This window comes from Trichosurus vulpecula, chromosome 7, assembly GCF_011100635.1.
Source record: "Trichosurus vulpecula isolate mTriVul1 chromosome 7, mTriVul1.pri, whole genome shotgun sequence".
In the NCBI taxonomy this organism is placed as follows: domain Eukaryota; kingdom Metazoa; phylum Chordata; class Mammalia; order Diprotodontia; family Phalangeridae; genus Trichosurus; species Trichosurus vulpecula.
In genome coordinates, this window is record NC_050579.1 from 138,195,797 (window position 1) to 138,212,167 (window position 16,371).

The following is a 16,371-nucleotide window of genomic DNA, read 5'->3' on the forward strand; positions in this document are numbered from 1 at the left end:
TGCTTCCTCAGTGGACACAGCTTGATGACCATAATGTCAAAAAGGTGGATATAGGGGCCCATTAGAAATCAGAATGGTGCCTATCTACCCAGAGATAACAATAACTGCGCTTTATATGCCACAGTTTGTCTAAAGACTGATTTCATTTACGTTTAGTCTTCTGAGTTCAGTGGCCTTTCTAGTACACCGCACAGCCTCAAGCATTGTAGACTTGAGCAGCAAATTAGCTGCAGATATGGATGTGTGTTGAAAGTTCATTTCGGAAAGAAAAATTCAGGAAGGGAGACTCATCTTCTAATTCACAATTTCATTCCTCTCACCTAGCTGTTGAAATTGATGTGAATTTCTTGTATATCCAGAGAGTAGGATAGCAACAACTTGATAATAGAACGGTAACACAACACAAATCCCCAACAAATCTACGTTTTACTCTGCTGTAATAGTAAAGGAACACAACAACAACAAAGTTTGCAAATTGAAAATGCTGTCACTGAAAGGATGATGGATTGATTCAATTAATCAGTAAGTCTTTTCTAAGAGTTCTTCAGGGAGTTATTTACCAGAGGCATACACTGTTTATTCCCCTTCCATGAGTTGTCATTTTTCTTCATTATTCTTCTGGTTTCATTTGTTATATCTTTTGGGGATATTCTGATCTCAATGTGCGGTAAGGTTTGGCATGTGCGTGTGTGCGTGTGCATGCGTGTGTACACACACACACACACACCCAGCAGGCATAAATCTTATTGGAGGCCACTTGGAACATTGGGACATCTTGTTATCTCATGTTTCAGCTTGAACCAAAACATCGTCAGGATGAAGTCAAACAGCCTCAATGTTTAGTTAATGATGGTGAGTAAAGGGAAAGTGATTAATATGAGCAAAGTCTTTGAAAACATCATCCTGCCTACAGATTCTTGAAGCTATTATAGAGTAGCCTTTGTGAAAATAGAACATTTTTAAGTGTCTTGTCAAGATTTTGGTACGATAATAGCTATCAAAAAAGATTGACACAGGACAGCTAGGTGGCGGCAGGCAGTGTAGGGGACACAGTGCTGAACCTGGAGTCAGGAAGACCCATGTTTAAACCTTGCCTCAGACATACCTTGCTCTGTGACTCTATGGAAGCCCTTTAATTTCTTTCTGTCAGCCTCAATTGTCACATTTTCAAAATAGAGATCACCTTTCTCACAGGTTCATCATGAGAATAATATGAGATAATATTTGTAAAGTGCTTTGCAAACCTTAAACAGATATTTTACTGTTGTTCAGTTGTTTTCAGTTGTGTCTGACTTTTTGCGACATGGTTTTGGGGTTTTTTTGGGGGCAAAGATATGAAGTGGTTTGTCATTTCCTTCTCCAGCTCATTTTACAGATGAGAAAACTGAGGCAAACAGGGTTAAGTGACTTGCCTAGGGTTACACAGCTTCTAAGTTTCTGAGACCAGATTTGAACTCAGGAAGGTGGGGTCTTGCCAACTCCAAGCTTGGCACTCTATCTACTATGCCACCTAGTTGACATAGAAGATATAAGTAGGTCCTAAATTGGGCATATATCAAAGAGTTAAGGATTTCTTATGTTTTTGTTGGAGTAGACATAGGTAGATATGAAGAGGAAATAAAGAGTGATAAAGGATGGTTGGAGGGGAAGATCTGAGGGAGGAGAGTAATCTGGGAGTTTGTATTTCAAAAAGAAGTCTCTCAATATATGAGCTTCTTAGGGACAAATGCTGAGTTTCTCATTTTATAAGTGAAAGGCAGGGATTCTCAAGGAAGAATATCCCAAATGTTGTAGGAAGACAAGTTCTAGATCCACTCAATCTCTTTATTATGGCAATTATAAATTCTTTATAAAAACAAACCACAGAACTTCCATTGTTCCTCTAAGTTTAATGTCTGTCTAGTAAACCACAGTATTTCTAATAAAGAGAATATTATTTACTAAGTCACCATAGATGTTATTCATGGATTCAAGAGGCAACATGGTATAGTGCAGGGCTGTCCAAAATATGGCCTGTGGGCCACATGTGCGATTTATGCAGCCACCTGTGGGTTTTAATTTCACAAGCGAAAAAAATAAAATAATAATTTTCATGCATGGAATGCGTATTAGATTTTTTTAATTCCATCACTAATAAATAATCTTGTTGATAATTTTCTTTGGTGTTTTTAAGTAGTATTACAGATGGAACATGTCGCACAAAATTTTCAGTCGATCTGTGGGATGCGTTCCGTCTGTACGATGCAGACTAGTCAGTATGCACCTACCTTTATACTATTGTATTGTCGCCTTGTTGTTTTGTGTTTGCTTTCATACTTCACACCTTTGCCTGTTGTATTGATGATGCACATTCCCCTACTTTCTATTAGTGTACCGTATTTTTTATTCTGGGTGCGGCCCTCGAATAATTATTTTAATGCAGCCCTAAAATAACCTAAGGTCGGACAGCCCTGGTATAATGAATAGTTTGCAGAACCTGTAGTCAAGAAGATGGTTTAAATCTTCCTTCAGACATACATCACCTGCATCATTTGGGCAAGTCATTTAATAACTTCTCTGGACCTTAGTTTCTTCATATGTAAAATGAGGAGGTTGGGCTAGATAACCTCCAAGGTCCTTCCAGTCCTCAAATTTTATAATTTCTAATTTAAGTGATTGACTCTATCAAAAGACTTAGCACTAAAACCATTTTGTATATAGTCTTCTAAATTTCAGGGGAAAAGCATCAAAGTTGCTGTAGCCTAGTGGGGCAGAATCTGATTAAAATGTAATTGGGAAATGTTTAACAAAATGAATACAATACAACATAGATAATGTTAATTTCTGGTTTTCTAAGTCAATATGCAGCAGCAGGAATCCATTCCTACTTGAGTTTGACACCCCAACCTACCTGTTATAGGTAACAATTCCAGATTTCATTATGTCTTTGAGTCATTATCATGAACATCAATTTCCATTACATAGACCAGAAATTGGAGAAGATACAGGAGACTGGACAGGTTCTGGGACACATCTCCAAAAGTGCCATTTAAGAAAAACAAAACAAAACAAAATTTAAAAAGACCCTCCCCCCCAACTCAACCTACTTGTAGGCCATTTGCCTTTTTCTGAGTGTGTGAGAATAAAAATCCAGTCATCTGAGCTTTCTTAGACCCAGCGATTCTTGGAAAACAAATAAACAAAAATATGATTTAATTTTATTACATAAGTCATTTAAAACAAAATCAATTTTTTTCCTGTAATAAATGGCCCACACTGAATCTTTACTTCACTAGCTATATTACATGAGTATTTGCTACATACCTCATTTCATCAGAGACAGAAGATGGTACTCTTTTAATAAAGAACAAATATAGATCTTATTGCAGTGTGACATTTCCTGAGATCATAAACTTATACAAGCAAAGTACAAAGACCCCGGACTCCTCTGTCAAGGAAGTATGTAGTTAGCCCACCAATCAAGTGAACTTATGAACCCCAGCATCTCTCTGGGCCAGAGTAGAGACTGTTGTCAAAGATAGCTTAGTCCCATGGATGTCTTCCGTATCCTGAACCTCTGAAAAGGGTCCTTTCATCTTCATAAGAGGAATCATCTTTTTGTGTGAATAAAGAGAAAAAGAAGTAGGAGGAAGGGACCAGCTCTTGTTTCTGAAAAGTACTGGGTGGTACAGGCCTGCAAGGTGACATTTCATTGAATTTGGGGTTTCTTCATGAAACAGAAAAATGGTGGGGAAAAAGGGAGAGGCAGTGATTCTGTTTCCTGATGTTCTCAAATTAAAAAAAAAAAACCACCTTATTTTGGTACCTGCCACTTAAGGAACGAGAAACACTATAAACTGCACAATTGAACCACAAGAAAGTATCAGAGCACCTCTGTAATAGGAAATAGCTAGGGCCAAAACCTATTTGGCTATCACTTGGCTTTTATCTGGCAAAACCTAGAAATCTGTACTTTCAAGGGGCTGACCCCAGTAAGGTCTAGTTAACTGCGGACATTAGGATTTACTTTTAATCCAATCTGTGAGCTGTGAGGATTGATGGGAGAGGAAGGAGTGTGCACTTTAGATCCAATTTAATGTTACAGGTGTGTGTGAACTGAATCCTTGGTTTCCATTCTTATCAGGACTGTCAATCCAACTTTCTTCTCATGCCAAACTGGTGGTGTTAATTCTAGGAAGGGGCTTGGTGGGTGTCACTTGAAGTTCTTTGATTTCAAGGAAGCATGGTGTAGTGACTCTGAAGTCAGAGCACGTGAATTCAAATCCTGCTTCTGATGATTATCTGTGTGACCTTAGACTCTCTGGATCACTGTTTCCTCAGTTATTAAATGAAGGGGTTGGATTATGGCTTCTAAGGTCCCTTCCAATTCTTGCACTATGATAACATGAATTACAGGCTCTTGGGGGTTGTCCTCTATCATTGAAGGGTCAAAGGCTTCGTGACGTAAAGGTAGAAGTCCTCTATCTTCCTTTTAAACCTTCAAAAATTTTAATTCTAATAATTTTTATTTGCTTTCTTCTTCCCAAAGATTATACTATTGCTGTCATTTGTTGAAATAGATATCAGAGTCCCACTACCGTTAGTCAAAATAAATGCATTTTTGTATTGAAGGCGCAAATAAGTGACCATTTCAGATAATCTCCTTGGGTGGCAGAGGGAATGTCTGACCCCTTGCCCAATTTAGCAGAGGGTATTTAATACACTAGCCTCATGCTTTTGACAACTGTCAGCTTGCTACTGACTCTAAATTCCAGATGAGTAGGCAAAATAAAAAGACATTTTCCAAATGACAGCAAGTCTATTACAGACAGTCTTATAAAAGAAACCTTTTAGTGTCAGGAGATAATGAAAATACGTGTTACCTATGACTGAGCTAAAATGATGCCATGACCTGGCAATTTCTATTCACTGCTGACACATTTCAGTGTGGGACAGCCTCATCACTGCCTTCATGTAAATGTAATAGGATTCCGCAGTCTAGTATATCGCCAGACAGCCTACAACTTGTGTGAGAAGCAGCGGGGACTCCAAGGGAGAGCTCAGAAGCTGAATGGGTTTCTTTTTTTCCATTTATTTTTAAAATGCAAATTACACTAATAAGTCAAAAAAATCACTTCTGTTAAAAATACATTCAGAATTAACAAATGCCAAGGAAAAAGAAAGAAAAAGACACATCAGGATCATAACTCTTGCCTTCTGAATATTAGGTTTTATAACAAAAGCCCAGCCTAGAAAAATAGCATTCTTTCCTGGATTTTGAGGAGGATACAGCTGCTGTATAACTTGGATATTATTCCAGATATAGTCACACTACTGTGCTCAGAATTGCTCCCATGACAGTTCTGTCCACTGAACATTGTTTAGTAGTCAACATCATTTCTTGTTTTAATGTGTGAAGGGGGTGATGGTGACTTGGCTGCAACATAAAGTAGGACTATGAGGGCCTATTATGTGCTGGGTGTGCATATATACACATGTACGCTACAGCAAAACCTCATTACTACAAGCATGTATCGGGAAATCTCATAAAAATGTCGACCTTCAGATCCTTTCTCGAATGTAGCATCTGTGTGTGAATGCCAAAATACCAGCTCAGGGTCAATATTTTTTTCCCCAATATGTTATTCAAACATGCAGGAAATGTGCATGAGAGCAGGTTTCACTGAGAAATTTGAGATTTTATGTTTATACACGTATATATAGACACACATGTATAAGCCACTGGAAAAAAATGCAAGTCTAATTCCTGGAACCTGTCTTTGTAGCTTACTTTCCAATGGTGAACTTTTGTTCCTCTGTTTTCTAGACAATTTTTAAAATAAATAGATATAATATATATTTTGTGTGTGTGATACAGATATCCATGCAAACACAGTAAACAGAACTTGGTTCTGTAGATATGGGCAGGCTCAGGTTCCACAGGTCATCTCAGAACCTCCACCAAGGAGAAAAAGACAAGGAAAAGAGTCATTCTTTGCCAACTGAAGCTGTTCTAAGCCCTGGATTTCACTTGCCCCTTAAAGGTGATGGGAGGGCATTCTTATTTTCCCCCTTGTCTGAAGTATTCCAAGGTGGTTCCAAGAAAAGAAACAAGGCCAACCCAAGTTCCTGAAAAGCCTGAACAAATATGTTTACCGCTAATGAAAGCCACATAGTGCTTGAAAATACAGCTCAGATTAAAAACAAAACGAAATTTCCTAGGAGTTCAGAGTATTCCATAAACACATTGACCTACTATTAAGTTCCCAAAGGCTTCTTGTTGCCAACTACATAACAGCACAGTTTTTTTTTCAGCCACAATAATACAGGAAGATTAAAATACACACTCTAACACACAACAGATCCCCCAAATACCACAAAGAGATCTCAAATATTTCACCAAGGTAACTATTTTCCCTCCCTACCCCCCACCCACAAAAAATAATCTCATATGCGGAAGTTAGAAAAAAAATGTTCACTGACATCAGATCTTCCATTTGAATTAGATATAAAAGAGTAAACATAGCTAATACATATTCAGTTGGCCTCTGTTGATAGAAATCTGCAGATGTTTCTGGAGTTAGTAAAAGACATATTGGAAGTTACTTAGAAAAGCACCTAGAGTGCCCTAAATAAAAATGGTGGGGTTAACGAAGCTGTTTCCAGGAAGGTTAGTAGTTTAATGAGCTTTGCTTTGTGTCTCCCAACGCCCCCCCTCCCTTCGACCCCCTCCCCAAGACCTTATTTAGTATTATAAAGATTATCATCCGGATTATTACTGTTACTATTACTTTTTGGCCACTGTGTAGGCTTGACAAGAAAGCACTTCACTGACAGCTGGCAATTTATCCTGCAGGAGCTCTGGAGCTGCTGAACTAGGCAGTCTTGTTCCCTGACATGAAGCACGCTGACTTAAACCTCGGTTTGTTTTCCCCAGAATTAACAGCAGCCTGAAGGAAGTTACTTCCGAGAGCCTGCACTGAGTTTCTCTGGTGTACAACTTTGATGGGTTAAGGCAAGTATGTACCGTACAGCCTTTAGGGCAAACAACCTGCCGTCTATATAGACTTCAGTTACAAGGTCATCGTGGTATTATTTTATTAGTATTATTATTACTGTTATCGTTATTATTTTGTAACTACACTAAGGAGACTTGGTGCTATCAGGTGGATGGAGGGCAGTCCAATGATTCTGAACTGGATGACGCCGTAACTCAGGCTCTCCCATTAGTTGGAATGCAGAAGGTAAAGGTAAAGAATGGGCAGCAGAGGGCGCCAACACTTCTCCTTTTGGACCTTCCAAAGGCCTGGCAGTTGTCTGTACATGCAGGAAATCCAAGATAGGGTCTCCTGGGCATCTGTCTGTGTTTGTTAGGAAGAAGAGGCCAAGTGGAACTATTTATTTTTGTGTCTCAGCTTATGCTTGGTGGTGGTGGTGGTGGTTGTTGGTTTTTTATTTTTAATTTTTTTTTAAACACAGATAAGTTGCTTCTCACTCTTTGTAAAACACAGGAGGCCATTGTGAAACAAGTTCTTTGAAAGGTCCTTGAGCTGACACACTGAAGTCACATTGTTTACTTGGACCTAAAGGAGAGATGGGGGAAAAAAGATGTTTGTTATCAGCTGGGAGATAGATTAGGGGATACTCTTCATCACTTTCCCCTTCTTCTCTAAGCACAGGGCAAGCACAAATGAGGGGCATGCCCGAAGGGTTTCAAGGAGGATCTTTTCTTTCCCCCCTCCTCCCCGCCCCCCTCCTCCTTCCCCTACCAAAAAAAAACCCCTCCTGGCTTCAGAGTCCACCATTGTTAGTTCCGCTGCTCGGTTAGGAGACAGAATACAACTCTTCTAGGGGTTCTCTGTGGGAATTTCTTGTATGTGAGCCCATATACTGCTGATTACTTCCCCTTACCTCCCCCCCACAAAACCCCAAAACAATAAAACAAAAGATCTATATAGGAAGGGAGGTCACCGAACCTCAAAGCAAATTACTTTGACCACAAAATTTAACCTGTAAATGTGAGCATATTCTAATGGAGTGGTCTCATGGATGACAGCACTACCCTTCCTCTGTATGTATTCAGCCCACATGAAGGAGGCTCTCAGATCAGAGGGGAAGAGGGCTAAACTACAAAACATGAAATTCCTTTTCTCTCCAGGCTTAACTGGATGTAAGCTGGAAGATCACCTGAAGAATCACAAATCAACAAAAGCCAGAGCCACTTTAACCAAAAAGAAGGCTCTCTGTACACTGAATGTGGGAGCAGCAGCAAAAAAAAAGAAAAAGAAAAAAGACTTCTCATTTGAGACATTTGTGGCAGTGCTTTGAGAGTGCTGTTCAGGGTCTTAGTCACACAACTCCTGTCATGTTTAATGGAAACCCCTGCAGCTAGAATGGCACACAGCTATCAAAGCATACTCCTCTCAGTCTAAGCAATCTCTCATTCTTTTCAGTTGCTTTTTGTTTATGTTTTTACTGTGCTTGAACATCCCATAATGGTAAATTACTTTGATCTGGAAAATCTTAATGTTTGTTGATGGAGAGAAATGTAAGGGTTGCAAGCCAGATACGCAAAGATGACAGATTGGAAACTCTTAGATCCTAGGCCATCTTCTGTGAATGAGATTTGTATTGGGCTGAGGGCTTAGGATTCACTTGCTTGAACAGGTTTCTGGCCTTTCTAATCAAAGGTAGTGTAGTGGGGTGGAAAGACCACTGAATCTGGGATTAGGGAATCTGGGCTCCTGTTTTGGTGCCAAAGTGACCTTGGGCCACTCATCTAACAAATCACCTGCAAGTCTGTTTTCTCATCTGTAAAATGAATGGGTGGGATTAGAATGATCTCTAAAGTTCCTTCCAGCTCTAAATGAATGATCCTATAAATACTTAAGGGCTAGAAAGTTGGAAGAGGCACTCTCATTCAAAAAAAATGTACAAATAAATTACAGAAGGAACCAAAGAAATCTAGGAAAACGTTAGAAGTCAAAATAAAGAAATCCATCTGGTGAGTGTGAAGAAGTAGAATTGAGAGAGTATGGTATTGTTGATTGAATACTGGGTTTGGGCTAATGAATTCTGGAGTCAAATCCTTCCTCAGACAGCCTTTTCATGCTGGATGAGTCACTTAACCTGTTTAAGCCTCCATTTTCTCATCTTTAGAAGGAGGGGATTAGATTCAGTGACCTCAAAGGTGTCTTCCAACTCTAAATCTACGAATCTAAAGCCTAAGAGAATAGGAATAGTTATTCTGAGCTAAATTCGCCTTCAACTTAAATTTGGGGAATGTTTTTTAGGGGACCATGGAAAGTACTCTTCATTATGTAAATTTCAAAAGGCTAGTGATGCTCTGTAGGTAAATGCCCTCACCTGTCCCTTGAATTCCCGTCCCATTGAAGTAGACAATTTATTTTTGGGTACATGAAGATGGAATAGTCTGTTATCATTTAACTATGCCCAGGTGTCACTAAGGCAAAATCAATTGGTTACAAGCATATGATCCATCAATCTTGTCTCCTCTAGCGGATTGTCCCCTCTGTCATCCCTACTCTCTTACTTATCTTTTAATTTCACCCTGACTATGGACTGCTTCCCTACTGCCTACGAATATGACCGTCTCGCTCATCCTCAAAAATCCACCAGTTGATCCAGCCATTCCGACTAGCTATCATCCTATATCTTTCCTCCCCATTCTGGCTAAACTCCTTGAGAAGACTATATAGTCTGTCTTCAGTTAATGCCTGTAATTTTCTTCTTCCTCCCTTCTTAACTATGCAGTTAGGAAACTTCGTTTCTGACCTCATTATCCCAACGAAACAGCTCTCTCCAAAGTTAACAATTATTTCTCTCTTTTTTAAAAGAACTTTTTATTTTTTTTAGTGATTCTTTTTTTTGAGGGGGAAAGGCAAGGCAATTGGGGTTAAGTGACTTGCCCAAGGTCACACAGCTGGTAAGTGGGTCAAGTGTCTGAGGCTGGATTTGAACTCAGGTCCTCCTGACACCAGGGCCACTGCTCTATTCACTGTGCCACCTAGCAGAACCTCTCTCTCTTTTTTAATATTACCAATGATCTCTTGACAAATTTAGTGTGCATTTTTCCTTCCTGTCCACCCTGCCTGGAACTCTCTCCCTTTTTCTCTTTGTCTACTGGCTTCCCTGACTCCCTTCAAATCTTTGCTACAAGAAGCCTTTCCCAATCCCCCTTAATGCTGATGCCATCCCCTTCTTGATTGTTCAGTTGTTTCAGTCATGTCTGACTCTTCATGACTCTATTTGGAGTTTTCTTGGCAGAGATACTGGAATGGTTTGCTATTTCCTTCTCCAGCTCATTTTATATATGAGGAAACTGAGGCAAACAGGAGTAAGTGACTTGACCAAGGACACACAGATAGTAGGTGTGAGGCCAGATTTGAACTCAGAAAGATGAGTCTTCCTGACATCAGGTTGGCACTCTATCCTCTTGGAGTCTCATGGAAAGACAACATGAAAGAGACTATGTACAATAAGCTATATAAAGGATGAATCAGAGAAAACTTAAAGCTAGGTTGCTGCTCCTTCCCTCTGTTAATTTTCTCTAATTCATCCTTTGTATAGCTTATTGTACATAGTTGCTTTCATGTTGTCTCCCCCACGAGACTGTAAGATCCGCAAGAACAGATACTGCCTTTTGTCATTCCTTGTATCCTCAGTATGCATGTGTGTATTTATGTAGTTTTCCTAGTTCTGCTTATTTACACAGAGGCTTTTCTGGGTGTTGTGTCTATTTTTTTTAGATGACAAAGTAATATTCCATTACACTTATGTACCACCATTGCTTTAGCTATTCACTGACTGATAGGCATGAACTTTCTTTCAAGTTCTTTGCTATCACAAGAGTGCTTCCATGAATATTTTGTTTATTGGTACCTTCCTTCCTGAAATTGACTTCCATGGAGCCTATGACTAGTATCTCTGGGTCAAAGGTCATAGGTATTTTGCCATTTTCTTAACATTTTTAAATTGCTTTCCAGAATGGTCAGATGAATTTACAACCTCCCCAATAGCGTATTGAACAGGCATGCATGTCTTTCTGTAGCTTATCCAACTCTATTTCCATCTCTTGTCATCTTTACCAATTTAACTTAAACTTGAGTGGTTTTGAGTCGAGTCTTATTCTTAAATTTGTGAAGCTTTTGGTATGGTGGTTTATAGTTTGCAATTCTTTTGAGAACTCTTTGTATCCATTGATTACTTATTCTTTGTGGTATGACTTAGATCAAATACTTTTTATAGAGAGTACAACAACATGTTGGTACAAAGTTTAAAACGTCATTATCTACCATTAGCATTCATTTCTGTGAATCGAAATTTTCTTTGGTATGTTTCTTGTTAATTTGTTTCCTCTCAGCAGCATCTGTTGATCAGCAAAGAGGAAATTCACATGACTGTCTGATAGAGACAATGGGTATCAGTACAGCCGACTAAGAGGAATGGCAGTGTCTGGTGGGTGTTGATGGGCTGTTCATGAGCATGGGCATATTTTCATTCTTTGCTTGGGCTGAAATTATGTGAGATCATGATTAGAGACAGCTTTTTGTGAGTGACATGTGGATGTATTTGTTGGCTTCTGCCTTATGACAGTCTTCCTTCTGTGCATTTAATAAAAGGAACAGAAGTGTGCATATGAATTTTGCCTCTTGCAACACAATAGAATCATTTACATAGGGAAGAAGGCAGCACTGAAATATTAAAAAATCGTATTTCCAAGAGTCATCATTCTGGTTTTCTTTGTCTCAGACACATGTCCTTACATATCTCCTGATTTCTCTGTGATGCTCATTTTTCCCTCCATTGTAGCTATAAATATAACCAGGTTTTCTTTTTTCCTTCTTCATCACATCTCCGTTTTTGCATTAAATTTTAAAAAATAAGTTTTATTGATGCCTACTTTTTTTTTTTACCACAGTCATATTTGAATTTCTCCTTTCCACTCCAGCTAGCGAACAAAACATGCCTCTTGTAACAAAGAAAAATCATGAAGGAAAACTCTCCAATGCAGTAATCTGCCCGTATATCCAACATTCTATACCTGCAGTTCCCCACCCCTCCATCTAAAGAAGGGAGATACGTTTCATTATGTCTTCTCAGGGATTAAGACTGATCATTAATATTACTCAAATTTCATGGTTGTTTTGGTGGTTTTTTTTCTTCACACTATTGTTATCACTGCATGTAATCTTTAGTTCTGCTTCCTTCTTTTTGAATTACTTCCTACAAAGCTTTTCATACTTTAAATTCTTTGTATTCACCTTTTCTCATAGGGTTTCCATTACATTCATATACCACAGTTTGTTTAAATGTTCACCAATTGATGAGCACATACTCTTTGCCCCCACAAAAGCGCGCTATAAATATTTTCATGAACATGAGCCTCTCCCCGTCCTTTACCTCTTGGGGATATATGCCAGCAATATACACTGGGGCATTTCTTTGCTACGAGTGAATGAATTTGCTTTGCTTTGAATGAGTGAATTACAAAAACAATTGTTGGTCTTATTCTATTTAACGGCTGCCTAGTCCAATGTCATTACCCAAGAACATCATTAACACATTTTAACCAAATCCCCTCACGACATTGTAAAACACCATTATAATATTTGGTCATTTCCCCAAGAGTCAAACAAAGGACAACATTCATCCTATGGAACTAATGGTGCCCCATAGTATTGTCTCAATCAATGTTGTTCTTCTGCTAATTCAGTTAATGGTGTTAGAATGCCTGTAGAATGTATGCCTGTAGAATCATCTTTGGTTTAGTTAGGGGATGATCATCTAGTCGGTAGATCTTCCAAAGCCTGTCTGCTTTGTGGCCACTGTGCAATTCCACCAGAGGCATCACCAAAGTGTAGGGAGGGAGAAAGGGAAGGAAATGTTAATGAGAACATTTTAGAAGTATATAGAAGTGATGCAATGTTATAGTTCATTTGCTAGATGGGGAGACTGAGGCTCAGATATTGCATGGTTTATTAGTAGCTTGAGTTGAAGGTTTGGCTACAAAAAGTGGTTTTTAAAGAAAGTCTTTGAATTTCCACTATCTGTGTCTGCGCTGCCACAGACACTGTAAGTTCTTTGTAGAATTTTCTTAGCATTTATGATTTCAAAGGCCATCAAGGCAAAGAAACTATGACATAAAGAACACAAGTAAAAATCTGTATGAGACTTTATAATAGTGAAGAATGTTTGGGATGTCATTTTCACAATTGAAAAATTTCTTAGTTTCTTCAAGGTGCTATCTACATGTCCACTACTGTGGAGTATATAGTGAAGCATGGTTGTACAGTGGAAAAGAGATTAGTTGTTCAGAGGACACAGGTTCAAATCCTGCCTGTAACAACCTGTGTGACCCTGGGCAAGTCACTTTAGCTCTCTGTGCCTCAGTCTTCTTATTGGTAAAATGAAGGGATTGAACAAGATAACCTCCAAGGTCCCTTTGACCTTTGCATCTACAATCCTAAACTATCACAAATCTCTCCAATTGTAATTGATTTCATGAATGAATGCATAAAAAATATTATATCCAGCTCTTACCACTGCTGGTTACTTGTATATTTATAAAAATATAAACAAATAGTCTCTGACCTCAAGGAGCTAGTAAGGGAAGACCACATATCCAGAGGAGTGGTAGCTGGGGAAGAGTGTTTTAGAAGTGTCAATTTTATTACCATCCTCAGAACTAGAGTTGAAAAGGATGTGGAAAGGGCACATGCTCAGTGGTGTGTTGTAGTAGGAAGATGGCCAAGGAGAAGGATAGTGGGTCTGTGTCAGGGCTAAACATGGTAAATGCTTACTAGACAGAAGCCCAGTGTTCAAGGATGGGAGCTAGTGTGTAGAAACATAGCATCCTCCTCAGTATATACAAGGGTGGGGAACCTGTGGTCTCCAGGCCACATGTGACCCTTTAGGTCCTTGTGTGTGGCCTTTGACTGAGTCCAAGTTTTACAGAACAAATCCTTTTATTAAGGGGATTTGTTATGTGAAGTTTGGATTCACTGAAAGGGTCATGCTTGAGGACCTGGAGGGCCACATGTGGCCTCGAGGTTGCAGGTTACCCACCCCTGAATTCTAGGCTACATGAGAATACCTTGTGAATGTCATCCCCTCTGCTATAATACTGACAGGCAGAGTGGGGATGTAGATAAAAAATTGGCTTAGGAGTGAGGAAGAGATGGGATCAAGTCCCCCTGCTAATACACATTGTCTATATCACCTTGAACAAATCAAGTAATCTCAGTGTCCTATGCCTTTGGCTATGCCTCCAAGTTGCAAAATAGGTGTACACTTGCACTGGTAGAGGGAGTTTCCTCAATGGGAGCTTCCAAGAGCAATGAAATAACAGGTATATTCCAATCTTATCTCCCTGACTAAATTGTAAACTCCTTGAAGGAAGGGACTGTATATCTTATTTTAGCTTTGCGTCCTCAGTACCTGGTACAGTGCCTTGATTGATTAAATGTCTATTGACTGAAAAAATCCATGAGCATATTCTATGCCCAAATATGTCAAATTTAAATATGACTGTGAAGTCTTATTATATTAGCACCGCCACTTTTCTAGGCAGAAAGGTGGTGCAGAGGATAGAGCACCAGGCTGTGGCAAGTCACTTAATCACTGCTTCAGTTTCCTTGTCTGTAAAATGGGGATATAAATAGCATTTACCTCTCAGGATTTTCTAAGGAAAAATGGGATAATATTTGCAAAGCACTTTTAAAACTTGAAGTACTATATAAATATTGTTTTTATTATTATTTTTAATCTCTCCTATATGTCTCCTTCTTTACACTTACACAGCAGCCATTCTAGAACAAGCTTTCATCACATCATTAATGGACTAATTGTAATAACCTGGTTAGTCTTCCTCTCTCATATCTGTCTGTCTGTCTTTCCTCATTCCAATCCATTCTTCATTTAGCTACCAAAATGATTTTTAATTAAATTTTATTTTTTTCCATTGGTAAAAATTTGCCTCTTCCTTTACCTTACCCTCCCTTCCAAAGGACACACACACATACACACACACACACACATGCACAAAACAAAACCCTTGCTGCAAACATGTATAGTCAAGCAAAAAGTAATTCTGCACTGGACATGTATAACAGAAAAAAATTGTGTACATATGCATACACACAAACATATTTTGATTTTGCACATGTCTATGTGTTGGTAAGCAAAATGGGCTCTTAGCACTTAGTTGGCTTTTGTTTCCTTTAAGTAATTCAGTGTATTTCATTGAGCCTTACTAGGTGCTAAGCCCGAGGCCCAAACCCCTATTAGATGTAAAACCTATGTGGGTGTGAATTGGTAACTAAGGTGGGGCCCAAGGTAGGGCTAACTCAGGGGAGGGCCTAGTTTACACATGAATTTGAGTGATAGGTTTGGGACATCAGAAGCTTTTAGAGCACGTGGGTTCAAGTTGCCTCTTTGTGAGGATTCTAGGTCATGTGGGTGAGTCGCATGTGAAGATATAAAACCAGGGGTCGGCTTTCTCTTCTTTGGAGCTCTTACCCACAGCAGTGGTGGCTCGAGTTACTCTGGGCCAGCCCTCCTTATGAGCCCCCCGCTGAACCTAGATGTTGGTAACTATGAATCTGTATTTGGTCTGTCTGTTGATGTTTGTAATTTGTTTGTATTTTTCCCTGAAGTTCAGGGTGCTGGTCTTTTCCCCTGAACTAAGTGGATGATATTTGTATGCTGAATTAAAGTAAACTTGTCAACCCCTTAACATTGCTTTCCTTAGTTAAGCAGATCAAAAGAACCTGTGCTTTTGCAGTCTGTTGGCAGCTTTCTGGGTGCTGGTGGCTGGTGGATCTTACACCCCCACAGAAGCTGCTAGCCAGATTGTTGAAACAGTCCAATGTGGAAATCAGGTTTGTGTATATATGTAAACACATATACACAGTGGACACATAGCTATACAATGTGTATCTATGTATAAATCCATAAATATATATATACACGAATAAAAGGCAGCATCTTCCTAAATATAGTTATTATATTCTGTTGTATAGATGTACAATTAAATGTACACCTATGTGTATACACACATGTGTGTATATGTGTGTATATTTTGCACTGAGTCCATCAGCTCTCTATCAGGAGATGGGTACCATTTTTCATGATTGGTCATGAGGATGGATTAGAGTATCCAAGTCTTTCACTGTATAAATTGTTCTCTTGGTTTTGTTCACTTCATTCTTCATTAATTCATACAAGTCTTGGCAGATTTATCTAAAACCATCCCCTTAGCATTTTATCACATTTATATAATATAACTTGTTAAGCTTTTCTCCAGCTGATGGGCAGCACCCCCTCAGATTCCCATTTTTGGCACCTCAAAAAGAACCATAAATATTTTTG

At 39.0% G+C, this 16,371-nt stretch overlaps 1 protein-coding gene across 1 annotated transcript in view; it reads right to left on the reverse strand.

Moving 5' to 3' along the window:
• Nucleotides 1-6,105: 6,105 nt before the first annotated feature.
• The window catches only part of NKAIN2 (sodium/potassium transporting ATPase interacting 2), a 1,347,683-nt gene continuing 1,337,417 nt past the window's right edge, over nucleotides 6,106-16,371 (reverse strand). The window contains exon 7 of the mRNA XM_036768989.1: nucleotides 6,106-7,562. Within this exon, the coding sequence (XP_036624884.1) occupies nucleotides 7,553-7,562 (10 nt within the window). The 3' untranslated portion in view covers nucleotides 6,106-7,552. The remainder of the gene's footprint in view (nucleotides 7,563-16,371) is intronic.